The 16,301-nt window shown below is 37.6% G+C and overlaps 2 protein-coding genes across 2 annotated transcripts in view; both read left to right on the top strand.

The window, feature by feature from the left end:
* Positions 1-320: 320 nt before the first annotated feature.
* On the top strand, positions 321-5,657 carry LOC111060647. Its single transcript, XM_022348318.2, has one exon. The coding sequence runs from the start codon at positions 321-323 to the stop codon at positions 5,655-5,657; it is 5,337 nt and encodes a 1,778-aa protein (XP_022204010.2).
* A 1,889-nt stretch (positions 5,658-7,546) lies between these two features.
* LOC111061537 (protein phosphatase 1 regulatory subunit 16A) overlaps positions 7,547-16,301 on the top strand; it is a gene marked incomplete in the record, with an annotated part of 52,060 nt that continues 43,305 nt past the window's right edge. Inside the window, 1 exon segment of the mRNA XM_039429815.1 lies at positions 7,547-7,817.

Genomic DNA, 16,301 nt, shown 5'->3' on the forward strand with positions numbered 1-16,301 from the left:
GTGAACATTGATCTACAAACTATTGATTTTGAACATTGATCTTGAACTATTTCTTGTTAAATATGAACTTTTTCGGCCATCAACTTAAACTGTTCTGACCGCTAATCTGAACTTTTTCGATTGTAAATTTCAATCTGGTAACCTATTTTTCTATTTCTGTATGATTATTCATAACAACCATGGCGTCGAATTTTCCATTATTGAATAAGCTAAGAAGGTTGCACCAATCGATATCTTCTCTAGCTGATAAGTACAATGAACAAGTACCTATGACTTGTAGTGAATTTTATTTTGGTCTGGATAAAAAATTTGATAAATTAATGAGTGAATATGAGGCAACAGATAAAGAGTCGCTATCTGAGGAAGTTATCTTGGAGTTTGCTGAACTGCAAATCCAATTCCAAACCAGATTTGATAGTATCAAGCTGGTTGATACCATTCCTAAACCTGCTGTTACCGCTAATGAACTACCAATTAATAATTTTGTGAAACCTCAGTTGCAGATACCTACATTTTCAGGCGAACCTCATGAATGGAATGTTTTCAAAAATGTTTTTGATGCTGCTGTTCACACCAGTAAAGACTATTCCAGTGAGGCCAAATACCATCTTCTAACTTCATATTTAAGTGGTGACGCTTTGACCTTGGTTCAAAATTACGCCAACACCGCTGAATGCTACAAAGCTGCCTATGACAGCTTGCACAAACGATACAACAATATCCGGTATCAAGCATATAGTTTATATAATAAATTCGATACCTTTGTTCCTTCTACTACTCTGGCTGAAACTTTGAAAAAATTTTCTATCGAGCTCAACTCAGCCAAACGATCGCTATTTAACATGAACCTGAACCAAGCTGATTTTTTGATTACCATGATGTGCATTCGCAAATTACCGCTTTCTGTCCGCACCAAATTTGAAGAATCCATACCAGATGATCAAGTTCCCACCTTTGACCGTTTATTGAGTTTTGTGGCTAGTCAAGAAAAATCTCTGGAAGTGACCGCACTAACCCGCAAATATGAACAAGTAATTAGCGCCAGCATTGAATATGTAGATCCCGTTTCTGTTAAAGCTGAACCTAGCACAAGTAATTATCAACAGAGAAAGCAGCCCTTTTCTTCAACTAAAACTGGGTATCCAATCAGTGGTGGCATTTGTGTTCTTTGTTCAGAAGGACATCAATTGTATAGATGCGACATTTTCAAAAGAGAATCCGTATCCAAACGCAATCAAATTGTAAAGCAACACAAAAGGTGCTTTGTTTGCCTAGGGTCTCACCTGAAAGCAAATTGCAACTCAACGATTTGCTGCAAGAACTGCCGCTCTAATCACCATCATACGCTTCTGTGCAATAACGCTAATAATCTTCAATCATTACTTTTTAAAGAACAACGCTCTGAACATCGGTTTGCTGAGCCACACCAAGCACCAAATCAATATGGACGCCCGCATACCAGTACTAGCCGAAACGCTGCGCACCATGCGCCCCCTCCTGGTTTCAGCCCGCTACCTGTGCCGACTTTTGCCGCTGCCCCACCGCAACCGCCAGTAAGCTCTTATCATGCACCTTCTAGCAGCGCACCAAACCTGGATATCAGCTCTAATCTGCCTCCTAGTTCGCCGCCAGTTAACAGTTGTGCCTCTCCGCCCGTAAGTTCAAGCCCTGCCTCCAGTGCACAATATGTAACAAACAATTCTCTATCTTCTATACCACACACTTTTAGTGGCTGCACTCAGGTGAAGGCCGTACATGCTTCTGCTTTACTGGGAACCGCTGTCGTTACAGTCTTGAACCAATACAATCAACCCTTCTTGTTGCGTGCTGTGTTGGACTCTGGTTCCATGCGCTCCATTATCACCACCCGAGCCGCCACCGCAATGGGTTTAGTTGTTGTGCCCGCTCAAATCCAACTGAATGGAATCTCTGAAAAAAGGACATCTGTCAAAGGCATTGTGCAGTTAAGAATATTGTCAGAACCTCAATTTGATATTGCTCTTTCTACCGAAGCTCTTGTATTAGATCAAATTGCTGGCAATCTTCCTGTCTTTCCGCTTCACCCCGCACTAAAGAATTCGTTTGCGCATCTGAACCTCGCTGATCCTAATTTTGATGAGCCTGCTGAAATCGACCTACTGATTGGTGCCGATTTATACTCCAACATCTTTATATCCGCAGAAAATTCCATTATTCCTGGTAACCCTGCCGCCTTTGCCACAATCTTTGGTTATGTTTTAAGTGGTAGATTGAATATTGAGGACTCGCCCGCACCGCTCAACGAAATGCAGCTCATTTGCACTATGTTTGCACAGGAAGCACAGCTCAACACCATCATGAACAAATTTTGGGAAACCGAAGAGGCCATCCCCGTTCGAAAAGAGTCATCGCCCGAAGACGAGTTGTGTGAGAAACTGTACCAATCCACTACTTATCGCACCTCTGAAGGAAGGTATGTTGTGGCACTGCCTTTCAAACCTGGCGCTCCCGCTCTGTGCAATAACCGCAGCAAGGCATACCGCAATCAGTTAGGACTACTGAAAAAACTGAGTCAATCTGATGAACTTGAAACCAAATACTCTGACTTCATGCATGAGTATCGTGACTTAGGTCACTTGAAAATCGCTGATTCCGCTGTAGATTACATCATACCACATCACGCAATATTCAAGAAAAACGACAACACTCAAAAAATTCGAGTTGTTTTCAACGCATCTAGCAAAGACGCCAATGGGCTCTCACTTAACGATGTGCTGCTGCCTGGAGCTAAACTTCAAACAAACATAGTCCAAGTGTTAACCCGCTTTCGTTCATACCGCTTTGTCATCCTTGCAGACTGCAAACAAATGTACAGACAAATCTTGCTGAGACCTGAAGACCGCCAGCATCAACATATATTTTGGAAACCCACCCACCAAGAAAAAATTCAAGAATTTGAACTGTTAACAGTGACTTATGGAGTATCTTCTAGCGCGTATCTTGCTCAGCGTACTCTGCAACAATTAGTGGAGGACGAAGGTGAAGCTTTCCCACTCGCCAGTCAAGTACTGAAGTCGCAAACGTATGTCGACGACATACTTGGCGGAAGCAATGACCTGAATACCGCACATTCACTTATCAAAGAACTCAATGAGTTATTGTCACTCGCCTCCTTCGAATTGAGGAAATGGAATTCCAACACACCTGAGTTGATTGAGCATATGTCGCCCGAATATTTGAGCAATCAGGAATGCCTGTTTGATGATACTGCAACCGCCAAAGTCCTTGGTATTGTGTATAGTCCGCTTGCCGATGATTTCCGATATTTCATCTCTGCCTTTTCTGAAAAAAGCACAAAAAGAACAATACTCGCCTTCATTGCACGAATTTATGACCCACTGGGTTGGCTATCACCGCTTATTCTACTGTTTAAGTTATTCATGCGCACTCTGTGGTCTGAACGCCTTGGATGGGATGATGAAATTCCTACACCACTATTAACTCATTGGAAATCCTTGGTTACCGCTATCAACCAGTTACACCAGATTCGCATACCAAGACTGTTAGCTTGCTCCCATTCCTCAATTAGACTGTTAGGGTTTGCCGATGCTTCAGAGAAAGGATATGCCGCCTGCTTGTACCTTCATGAAGAAGTTGAAAACCGCTTTATTGATTGTCGTCTTATTGCCGCCAAGAGTCATGTTGCGCCCCTCAAAACCCTAACAATCCCTCGATTGGAATTGAAAGGCTGTCTCTTGTTAGCACAACTTGTATCTGTCATTTTACCAACTCTATCAGAATACAACCTGCTGGAAATTCGTCTCTACACTGATTCCAAAACCGCCTTGGACTGGATCAATACACCTACTTACAAACTGCAGATTTTTGTTGCTAATCGTGTACAGCAAATCACTCAATTAGTGAAACCCGAACTATTCAATCATGTGTCCTCGCTTAACAACTGTGCTGATATTGCTTCTCGTGGACTACTGCCAACCGAACTCGTTTCCTGCCATACTTGGTGGCATGCTTCTGCTGCATTTCAATGCCTCGCTGTTGATTTTCCTGTGCCTAATCACATTGTCAGTGAAACAATACCTGAGATGAAGTCAAACCCGCTGTATATTCTTGCAACTACCCAAGATGAACCGCTAGCAAACCCGCTATACGTCGCTTGTGAACGTGTATCCAAATTTGGAAAATTATGCCGAATTTTTGTGTATATACTACGCTTCATCAACAGAATCAAGATCGCCCGCCATGACTATAGTAACAAATTAATTCAAAAATTTTGTGACTGTGAACCGCATCCTACTACTATTGATGTTGTTGCCTCTGAAACGGAGATTGCTAGAAGGCTCATTATACAAGTCGTGCAAAAGGTCAAATTTCAGAAGGAAATAAATGAGTTAAACTCGGGAAAATGCCCCAAACATTTATTGACTCTGCAGCCTTATATTGATCATGAGAATTTGATCCGCCTATCTGGTCGTCTGGAGAATGCACCTATTTCCAGTGAAACTAAAAATCCGTTATTGTTACCAAAAAATGAACATGTTTCTACTCTCATTATTAGACAACAGCATCTCATGAGCTGTCATGCTGGTCCCCGCACCACCCAATCCGCAGTATGCCAACAATATTGGATATTATCAGCTCGTAATCAGGTACGTCGTGTCATACACCAATGCATCATCTGCAACCGATTTCGCCGCTCAAATTTGCAACAACGCATGGCCCCGCTACCAGCCGAACGGGTCACCATCAACAAACCATTCAATGTGACTGGCTTGGACTTTGCTGGACCTTTTATTTGCAAGACATCTCTGCTAAAACGTGCGCAAACTACAAAAGGATATTTGTGCATATTTGTGTGTTTTGCCACAAAAGCCACTCATCTTGAATTTCTGTCTTCTATGTCGGTCAACCACTTTATCGCCGCACTACAACGATTCATTGCCCGACGAGGTACGCCTCATACGCTATGCTCTGACAATGCCAAAACTTTTGTATCCGCCGCTAGAAAAATGCATGAATTGGCCAAGCTTTTGGAATCACTACCCTCTGATGTCACTTGTTTTCTGTCCAACCATGGCATAAATTGGAAATTCATCCCTCCTTACGCACCCCACCATGGAGGCCTGTGGGAAGCTGCCGTCAAATCCGCTAAAACGCTGTTGTATCGCTGTATTGGAGACAAGGCTCTCACATATGAAGAATTTGACACAATATTCACCCGCATAGAAAGCATTTTGAACAGCCGACCGCTAACTGAACTGTCTTCACAGCCCGCAGAAGCCGCTTCTGTTCTAACACCTGGCCATTTCCTAGTAGGTGGACCCCTGACCGCACCACCGCAACCGATAGAGACTAAAGAAATACTATCAACTCGCCGTTGGAGACATTGCAACCAAATGATGCAATTCTTCTGGAGCCAATGGTCAAAAGAATATCTATGCACACTAATGAACCGCACAAAATGGAAGGTTACTGAAAGAAACTTACAGATTGACGATTTGGTTGTAGTCAAATCAATCAACACCTCGCCGCTAAGCTGGCCGCTAGGCAGAATTGTAGCGCTGCACCCTGGCAAAGATGGACTTGTCAGGATAGCGACAATCAAATGCGCCTCTGGTAATATTGTGAGAGACCTAAGTAAAATTCACCGCCTCATTTAGAACAATCGCTAACTATGTTATTGTAAATAGTTTGGTTTTACCCGCACAACCTGTGATTGTCCGCGTCGCTTCGTTATCGCCGCCTTGTGTTATCCACTCTGCCGCAACATCCTGATGACTGCACCGCTGTTTGCTGATTTGCTCCACTTAGCTGTTTTGATGACCGCACCTCTGTTGACGCTTCGCTCCATTTCTATGACCGCACCACAGTTCATGTCTACGCGCATTCCACAACTTGTGCTGTGCCGCCCCGCTTGTCTTCACATCACGCTCCCGTGTTCACACCACATCGCTCTGGACTTCTCCGCTCACTGTATTCAAGACCGCAGACCCACCGCCATCTAGTTATTGCCGACCGCCCTGCCGCAATGTACAGTGTTTGTTGCTGCTTCACCCGATTTAAAAACTGTTCGTTTTTGGGGGGGAGTATGTATGGGCCAAGCCATATCTTGCCATATTTGAATCGACCGCGCTCACCCACGGCCATCTAGCATGCTACTGCCATAGTTGGCACTGTTCTCCCTGTTTTCCCCCACCTTTTTTGCTTACCAGTCCTCTTCCGTTTTGTAACTGCTTGAGGAAGCTTGTTGTGCTCTGACGCTTCTCGGTTTTTTCTCCTTTTAAAGAAGTCAAATGTGTATTACCGCTTCGCTTGTTTGAATTTAAACTACTACCGCGACTAGTTAGGAAAAGTTATTGTTAGAGTACTCCGCTAAATATCTAGAGTTGGATCTTCTTTGTGTAATCTCTTCGCCACAACATGGGCCCATGTATTCCCCATGTATTAATCATCGCCAGTGCAAGTGAATTCCTGATTATCTGAACGTGTTACCGCCTACCAGAACGAGGAGACCGCTCTTACAGTCCACTGTGAACCCGCCATAACCTAAAAATCGTTAGAGCCGTTTTTGAGAAAACCGTGAAAAACATGGTTTTTTAGTCATAATCCGCCTTTTTTCTCATGAGTATTACTGAGCTCCTGAAATTTCCCAGAAATGAGACTCATGCCAGTTGATAGGCTTATGAATAGCTAACAATGGTGTAAATTTGAAGAAAATCATTAGAGCCGTTCTCGAGAAAACCGTGAAAAACATGGTTTTTTAGTAATTATCCGCCATTTTTTCCGCCATCTGAATTGAATTTTATTGAATTTCTTATTGTCGGATCCTCATGGTATAAGGACCTTAAGTTTAAAATTTCAAGTCAATCGGTTAATTAGGAATGGAGTTATCGAATTCACAGACATACACACATACACACTAATTGAAGAGAATTCAATGCTCTATAAGCTCATAATCAGCATGGACTTTTTTCTTCAACAATTAAAAAGCTATATGAGGTCAAAAAGAGCAAATATTTGTAGAAAAACGTGGGTTTTTCATAAATGTCACAATTTGGTACTCGGATATCTCCAAAACTATGAGAGATATGAAAAAAATTTTGTAGACTTAGTTTTGTAGGAAATTTTATAAGCTTTAATTTTGCTGGAGGTAGTTATGCCTGTAAGACGCATGGTTTTCGATAAATATGCGAAAAATAAAACAATGGTACCTTTGAATCACCCCCAGCATCTTTGCATAGGGGGTAGGGGTGGGAAATTTAGATATGTCTACCCCCTTACCACCCTAAAAAAACCAAGGGTCTCAAAAATTGTCTTCCAAAATTTTTCCCCCACAGTCTACACCCTATTTTGAGCGTTCATTACTTGAACAATATCCTTCAATCTTGCTTGAAATCAGCGATTGGGTACTGTGCTGCCATCTACAATCATTTTCCAGTTTTACAAAGGAACAAACCTGCATTGTGCTGCACTCTCTCGGTTAAAAGTTGTACTCAAGCTAGAAATCAGCTGATTCTTCTCCAGACATGGCAGCCATGTTGTCAGTTGTTTCTGGCCTTGAAGCAAAGCAAGCAGTCGGCTTGGCGGTTTTGTATGCAACGGTGAATGTGTAGTGATTGTTTAATTAGTTTTTAACACAAATTCATTACTACGAATTTTTTAACAAGTGCTTCAATTTATCTGAACTATGTTTAACACTTAATTTGCAAGTTTTAAATGTTGAAAAAGTGCATGTGATAGTTTTGTTTTTGTTCTGATGCTTGACAAACTTTACAGGTGTGCTGGATGTACCGTATTACCGTAAACAACAATAGCTGCAGGTAAATATTGTTCAATTAATTTATTATTTTCAGTAGTTTTTATTCAATCCTCAGATATGTTGATAAGATTCAAACTGGGATGTGAATAGTTGAAAGGATAAATTGAAAAGTAGTCCAAATTCAATGGAAATGGGCTTGATGCATACAGGTGCTAACTTGTTGATTAAGGTAAAGATTTGTAGGTTAAATTTTCTGATTCTATAAATGTGAGAAATTTCAGTGATAATATAAATAAAAATACTCTATTGTATGATAAAACTGGTGCTATTGAAGAATGATTAACCTAAATCAATTCAAAAGGCTAAATTGAAGTTGTAAAGTTTTCAACGTGATTCTATTAGTTTCAATAAAAATAATATTGAAGTTTGATTAAAATACTGATTTTCATACATTTAGCCTAATTTAATGTTTTTTAAATTAATAATTTTATATGTCATTGCATGCCAATTTTTTAAAAACCTGACTGGTCCTGATTAAAATCCTTATCTACTCTTTTTCACTAGGCTTATATGACGGCAGAACGCCCAATTTAGATAATTTGGGGCTCATAAGTCAATATTTTTATACTAGTAGGAAAACTTGATCCTCTATTTGTGAATGTTCTTGCTAGAATGCATTTTGGCTCTTTATTACATTTATTAATTTGATACACTTCAAGTCGTCGGTCCCGGCTGCCTAAAAACAGTTGTTAGGTTGTGCAAGAGGCCCTGAAATTGATCAGGTGAGACCTGAAAACTCCAGACCTGAGCCACCCAGGCTATTCGATATTATAATAAATTTGTAATACTGTATTATTAACCAATGCATGTTGCTGGTCTACACAGAGACAAGTATGCGCAGACTGCTGTGAGAATTTTGAATAATATCAACCTTATTATGGGTAAAAACTAATAGTTTTAACCTATAGTGAGGTCCACGTTATAATGGCATTGGAGAAAGATAGGAGAACAACGTTGCCGATCCTCTGCTTTGTCAATGCCTTCTGTAGACGGCAGCTGATACAGGTTTATTGATGTAATAGGCTATTAACTGTTCATTCTAGTTTAAAATAATCAATTATATTTTATCGAGCAGGAAATTATAGTTTTCAATAATTCCATAATAAATTCTCATATCTAATATGAAATATTTTTTTAATTATAAATTCTACATTGTTAAAAGACGATCTGGCAACAGAGCAAAGCGAGAAAGAGATGGCGCTATCCGCTTTGTTGAATGATAGACAAGGGTAGCAATACCATTGCTAATCAAACACTGCCATTATAACGTGGACCTCACTATAATACATTTCATTAATGAATTTCGGGGTCTGGTTTTACTTTAAATGAAGTAGGGGCATTCTTTTCCACTTGAGGAAACTTTAAAACAGATGTGTGGGATGTGCTTGACTGGCCACCCTCTTTCCATTTCCTGTTTCTTCACCTGTGCTGCATTTTTTCCAATATCCACTTGTTGTTGGCTTTCTGTAGGATCTTTTTTATAATGTGTTCAAAGTTTTCTTTTCGATTTGTTCCTTATTATTTGTGACAATTTGTTAGCATGGACTGATATGGAAAAGTTTGAATTGGTTAAATTTATTAATCTATTATGTATTTATTTTTTTTGTTAATACAATTACAAATCATATGAATATGATCAGGAGAGAACAACAGGCATTGCCCAAAACTATTCTGTTCCGAAATTATGATATACAGAGTGAGTCATATGTATGGGAACCCTTCAATAAGTTGGAGACTGTTGTAGATATAATACTCTTTCAAGATAAGCTATTGGTCAAATACTCCACCTTTTGACGTACAACTGAATTTCAACCCCTCATAAAAGGGGGTGACTTAGGGGCTGTAACTCGAATATTTTAAATGTAAGCCTAAACATCCATTGGGTGGTACACAATTTTGAAGGCCTTTTCAAAACAAGAAAGATGATATCAATAAAAATGATCTATTATACTTGTATCCAAAATGTCGGTAGATTGAAGTTTCAGTTTTTAAGGAAATGAGGGGTTGTAACTCAAATATTTTAAATGTAAACACCCATTGTGTGGTACATAATTTGAAATGATTTTTCAAAAAAAGAAATATGACATCAATAAAAATGTTCTATGATACTTGTATCCAATATAGCTTGCATCCAATCATTCATTTAAAAACTAAACTTCAATCAGCTGCCACTTTGAGGGGTTGAAATTCAGTTGTACATCGAAAGGTAGAGTATTCGACCAATTACTTATCCTGATAATTACAGTAATATTTAACAGTCTCAAACTTATTGAGGGGTTCCCATAGATATGACTCTACTCTGTATAATAAATGAAAGAATTTGCTTATACACGAACGGGATAGGAACATTATTTTTGACGCATCAACACGTCTAAACTAGGGGACTGATTAACTTGAAATTCTGCATATAGATTCTTAATTAATCGAGGATTGTTATATGCCTATTTTCAATGATTCAAAATCTCATTACGTCAAGTTTACAGTTTGTCAAGTTTTAAATTAGATCCTTGTGGAGAAAATTATTTTTTTGATGCATAATCACGTCCAAACTACTGGACTGATTAACTTGAAATTTTGCATATAGATTCTTAATTAAACGAGGATGGTTATAGGCCTATTTTCAATTATTCAAGATTTCATTAAGTCAAGTTCTAAAATGGACCCTTGCGGGGCACGGTTTACCTGCTAGTATATTATTGACCGAACGAAGTGAGGTCTATGTTTTAACTTGGATTTTCTTTTGTCTTATGTATGTAACGCGTTGATAGAATTGTATGATATTTGGCAAGAATATTCCTTTTTTAACTGCGCGTCGATGTATGCACAAGGTTTTTTGAAATTTTGCATTCCAAGGATAATATGAAAGGAAGAGGAATTTCCTCCGTACTCTGATATTACTATATAATCGTCTACACTGAAGACAGGATTAATCAGTTATAGAACTATTCATAATCAATCAGCTGACAAGTGGATTATTCATTGCATTCATTACACAGAATATCGGGGACCGAGCTTTGCTCTGAAGTACAAAAGCATAGAAAATTTATTACGAAAGAAGAAATTATTATAACATTCATACAGAAAGGTTCTATCTAATCACAGTAAATTGAGATTAATTCCCAGAGGAATGTAAAAATTTCCCCAAAGGCCCAGTTACACAAAAGCCGGTTAAATTTTAATCCTGATTAACTTCACGTGAACCAAATCAGAGATGACCATTTCAAAAAGATGGATCTACTGGAATTAATCAGGATTGAAAATTACCCGGCTTTTTTGCAACCGGCACTAAGTACCTGATTGAATGATTACAAAAGTTCAACAGCTGAGTCATAATTTTGACACATGAACTCGCTCACTCACTTCCATCACCAACAGACGACGAAATAATATTATTATCAGCTGTTTTTCCAAAGATGAATAATAACAATCTTTTTAATGTCCTTCAGCGAGTTTTCTCAGGGATACGACCTAGTGCAATCGAATCTTCATATTATAAACCTACTATGTTCTGAATTTCGTGAGAATCGTTAGAGCCGTTTTCGAGATCCGGTGAAATACAAACATCTAAACATCGAAACATATAAACAGAAGCTGCTCGTTTAATAGTATAGGATTTCTTGAGAGGCCGGTAAACTGGTGACACAAGATACGTGTGGATAAGAAAACTGCGTGAGGTCTACTGTTCACAGAACTACTAGTAAACTTCAAATTGCAGGGCAGTCTTCACAAATGTTTTCAGTCTTTTAGCTTCATCTTGCAGCAGGTTTTGTCTGATTTCTTGTGAAACAGGGATTCTTCGCAGACCGTGGATAATTGTGAATGCAAACTTGCTGCCTTGTAATGGCGGCTGTAGGGAGATTCACGTTGTAATGGCAGTATTGATTGAATGGTGTTTTGAAGGAATGAAGGAACAGAAGTGAATCTTGGTAGAGCTGTATTGACACTGTACTGAGAATTGGAAGCAGTATCTTGTGAATATAAGTAGGAGGAGGAGGAGGAGGAGGAGAAATAGAATACAATAGAATGACTGCCTTTATTATATACCTGGGAGGGCGAAGTTAGGGCGCAGTCGGCCCTCTCTTACACTTAACCCTCTAACGAGGAGGAGGAGGAGGAGAAGGAGAAGAAGAAAAAAAAAAAGAAGAATAGGAAGAAGAAGAAGAAGATGAAGAAGTCTGAGTGAGAAGAGGAAGAAGAAGAATAAGTCTGAGGAAGAAGAAAAAGGAGTGGGAAGAAAGGAGAAGTGGGAAGAAGAAGAAGAGAAAGAATGGATTAAAGGCATTAACAAAAAGGAGAAGAAGAAGAAGAAGAAGAAGAAGAAGAAGAAGAAGAAGAAGAAGAAGAAGAAGAGAGAAGAAGAAGAAGAAGAAGTTGAAGAAGAGAAGAAGAAGAAGAAGAAGAAGAAGTTGAAGAAGAGAAGAAGAAGAAGAGAAGAAGAAGTTGAAGAAGAAGAAGAAGAAGAAGAAGAAGAAGATGTGTTTTAAGAGGAGGAGGAGGAGGATGAGAAAGAAATACAAAGGAGGAGGAGGTGGAGGAGGAGAAAGAGATACAGAGGAGTAAAGGATCCAAGAAGAAGAAGATCTGTTTTAGAATGAGAAGGAGAAGAAGAAGAAGAAAAAGAAGATGTGTTTTAAAATGAGGAGGAGGAGAAAGAAATACAAAGGAGGAGGAGGAGGAGGAGAAAGAGATACAGAGGAGTAAAGGATCCAAGAAGAAGAAGAAGAAGATCTGTTTTAAAATGAGATGGAGAAGAAGAAGAAGTTGAAGAAGAGAGAAGAAGAAGATATGATTGGGATAGGAGTAGGAAGGAGAAGGTGAAGTAAGGAAAAGGAAGTTTAAAAACGTGCAGTGATGATAAGAATCATAACTGATTGAAGGTCAAGCAAGCAGTGAAGGAAAAGTATAATTTCATCTAAAAATCAGAGGAACTGCTATTAAAGTTGAAGAAAAAAGGATGATGATTGAAATAACAAAACTATGAAATAGAATGAAATGAAAAAGAAGGTGAAATAAATGACTAGAGGGGAATTAATAATTGAAAAAGACAGGGAAACAGATGAAGAGACATGTTATAAGAAGTAGAATCATAAAGTGAAAGATAAAATCAATTTGATAACAAAAACTTACTAGGAAAATGAGAACATTAAATGATAAAAAGTTCTATAGTGAGGTCCACGTTATAATGGCAGTGTTTGATTAGCAATTGTATTGCTATCCTTGTCTATCACTCAACAAAGCGGATAGTGCTATCTCTTTCTCACTTTGCTCTGTTACTAGATCGTCTTTCAACAATGTAGAATTAATAATTAATTAAAAAAATACTCTATCTTAATCATGAAAATTCATTATGAAATTATTGAAAAATATAATTTCTTGCTTAATAAAATATATTAATTATTTTAAACGAGAATTAACCTTTAATAATACATCAATAAACCTGTATCAGCTACCGTCTATTAGACTATCTATTTCACAAAGAAAGTGCATTGTAGCAAGTCAAGCTCCTAGTATACTATCAGGAGTTTGATAAGTGGTATTAATAGGAAGTCTCTTCTTATCAGTCAGGAGGAAAATTAATCTTTCTTTAATATTTCTCATGCCGTCTATAGAAGGCATTGACAAGACTGAGGATCGGCAACGTTGTTCCCCTATCTTTCTCCAATGCCATTATAACTTGGACCTTACTGTAGTATCGATATTCAGCAAGCTAATACCTGAATATTAGCAGTCAGAGAGTAGAGACTGTACTATAATGTGTATCGTAAGTGACCGAACGTAGTGAGGTCTATGTTTTAACTCGGATTTTCTTTTGTCTGTCTGTATGTAACGCGATTACGGCCAAACGCGTTGATAGAATACGATGAGATTTGGCAGGAATATTCCTTTTTTAACTGCGCGTCGATGTATACACAAGGTTTTTTTGAAATTTTGCAGGATAATATGAAAAGAAAAGGAATTCCTCCATACTCTGATATCATTGTATATATATCATCTACTCTGAAGATAGGATTAATCAGACCATAGAATTATTCATAATCAATCAGCTGACAAGTGAATTACACAGATGTTCTGGAGAAGCCGTGTCTATTTCTATAAGGTCTATAGTTTCAATCAAAGACCTTAAAGAGTTAAGCATCTTTAAGGTTTTTGGTTTCAATATTTTGTTTTGAAGTCATGGTATTATTATGCATGCCCATTAGTATCAATATTCTGAAATTCGAAAAAAACTTGAGTTAATAGGTGAGTAAAAATAATCAAATGAACACTGGAGATATTATAATATTTTTTATTGTAAAAAATTAATTTTCATCAGTTGGAAAGATTAGCACGGAACTGGATGAATTATATCATAATATGGAATACACATTCGAACTTCAACTGAGTTTGTTAACATTTCAAACAGGTGACATCAGATACTTGTGGATGAGAAAACTGCGTGAGTTCTACTGTTCACAGAACTACTAGTATTTTTGATTGTAAAAAATAATTATCATCAGATGGAAAGATTATCACGGAACTGGATGAATTATATCATATGGAATACAAATTCAAACGTGAACTGAGTTTGTTAACATTTCAAACAGGTGACATCAGATGAGAAAACTGCGTGAGGTATACTGTTCGCAGAACTACTAGTATACTGTGACTGTAATATACCGTATTCTCTGTTTAAATGTCAAATGGATGACTGATTTATACTTTCTGAATGCAGCTGGCCAACCAACACCTGATCAGGATTTTATCGAGTAGAAAACCTTGAAGTATCAGATCACGTGCTCTCTTGCTTTAGTGAGATTTACTTTAAACTGTGAGTAAAGTTGAATGGAAAGTATTCTTATTCATAAGGAGTGCAGGCAGTTGGAGTGAGTCCTTGAATTAAGTCCTGAAAATCATCAACATTTTGTCTAGTTGTATCAATAAAATACATCCCGTTATGCTGGGTTTTCATTTGCGCGTAAATGCCGTCGTCGACCACGTCAGGGAGAGAATCTCAGATTGGGTAGATTTCTATTTGTTTAACCTAAAATTATTTTTAATTAATATGTTTTAATGGGGGAGGTTGAGTTTATACTTTTAAATGGCAATATGTTGATATTATTAAAAATGTTTTGATTCTTGAATAATAAGCACAAATAATGAAAAGTTATTTGATCTGATGTAGCTTACTTGAAATTTGGACAATATGAATGTCAACAATGTTTGTCGTCGTCGACTGCGGAAGTTTACGCACAAACGAAAACGCACCTTCCGATTGGTATTATAAGATTACTGCATTTTGATGGTGAATTAAAATGATTGTAGAGGTGAAAAATATAACTTTATATTAGTATTGTTTCCTACTGAAGTCTTGAAGAATTATTTTGAATAGGCCTATAACCATCCTCGGTGAATTAAGAAACACTATCCAAAATTTCAAGTTAATCAGTTTAGTAGTTCAGACGTGATGATGTGTCAAACATAATTCTCCATCCCTTACGTGTAAAATCCAATTCTTTCTTTTATTATATTATCTATTTCAAATTTGACAAACTGAAAACTTGACCTAGTGGAATCTAGAAGAGTTTGAAAAAGGCCTTGACCTAGAACCATCCTCGGTTGATTAAGCATCTATATACAACATTTCAAGATAATCAGTCTAGTAGATCAGACGTGATGATGCGTCATTCTTGAATTTCGTACGTGTAAAAGCCAATTCTTTCCTTCATTATATTAAAGATTTGGTCTCAAAGCTTGTTTTTTCTCTGTTGTAACTTGAGGCTGTGTAAAGGCTAAAAATAAACTTTGTACTGTTGATATTTTTCAAAGTTTTTTTATTTGTATATCAATCAATCATTTATTTCTTTCCAAAACATACATGAAAATGTACATGAAAAAGTCAAAAACTAAAAACTAACTTAAAGCTAAAGAGAATTTAGTGACTGTATAAAATTCATTTTTTTACAGTAAACTCGTTTATACTGTAGCATGCTAAATCCATAAAATATGCTCTCAGCAATTCCTTAAATTTTGATCTATCAGGTTCATGTCTTATGCAACCTGGGAGACAACCAATAAATTTTATTGTCATGTACGTTGGACTTTGTTTATATTTTTCCTTATTGTGTTTCTTTATTGTAAAATTATTTCTATTTCTTGTGTTGTAATTATGTATATCTACTTGCCGTGGGAATCTAGATTCGTTAGTTTTTATATATAACATTGTCCTATAAATGTACAGGATGTACACCGTCATGAACTTTAACTTACTGAAGAATGGCTTGCATGATTGCTCTCTATCAAGATTTAGAATTATTCTTATTGCTTCTTTTTGTAATAGGAGTATTTTATTTAAGTTTGAGATGCTTGTTCCTCCATATATTTCAATTCCATATGAAATGTGGGAGTGGATCATTGCAAAGTACACTGCTTTTAACGTTTCTAAGTTGGAAATTTTTGCTAGTCGTCTCTCAGCGCGAAAATTCCTGAGCTTAATTTTTTATATATT

Source organism: Nilaparvata lugens, chromosome 5 (assembly GCF_014356525.2).
Source record: "Nilaparvata lugens isolate BPH chromosome 5, ASM1435652v1, whole genome shotgun sequence".
In the NCBI taxonomy this organism is placed as follows: Eukaryota; Metazoa; Arthropoda; class Insecta; order Hemiptera; family Delphacidae; genus Nilaparvata; species Nilaparvata lugens.

Bases quoted from the DNA above. Each gene is read 5' to 3' on its own strand.
- LOC111060647 (XM_022348318.2), top strand. From the start codon at position 321: ATGAGTGAATATGAGGCAACAGATAAAGAGTCGCTATCTGAGGAAGTT.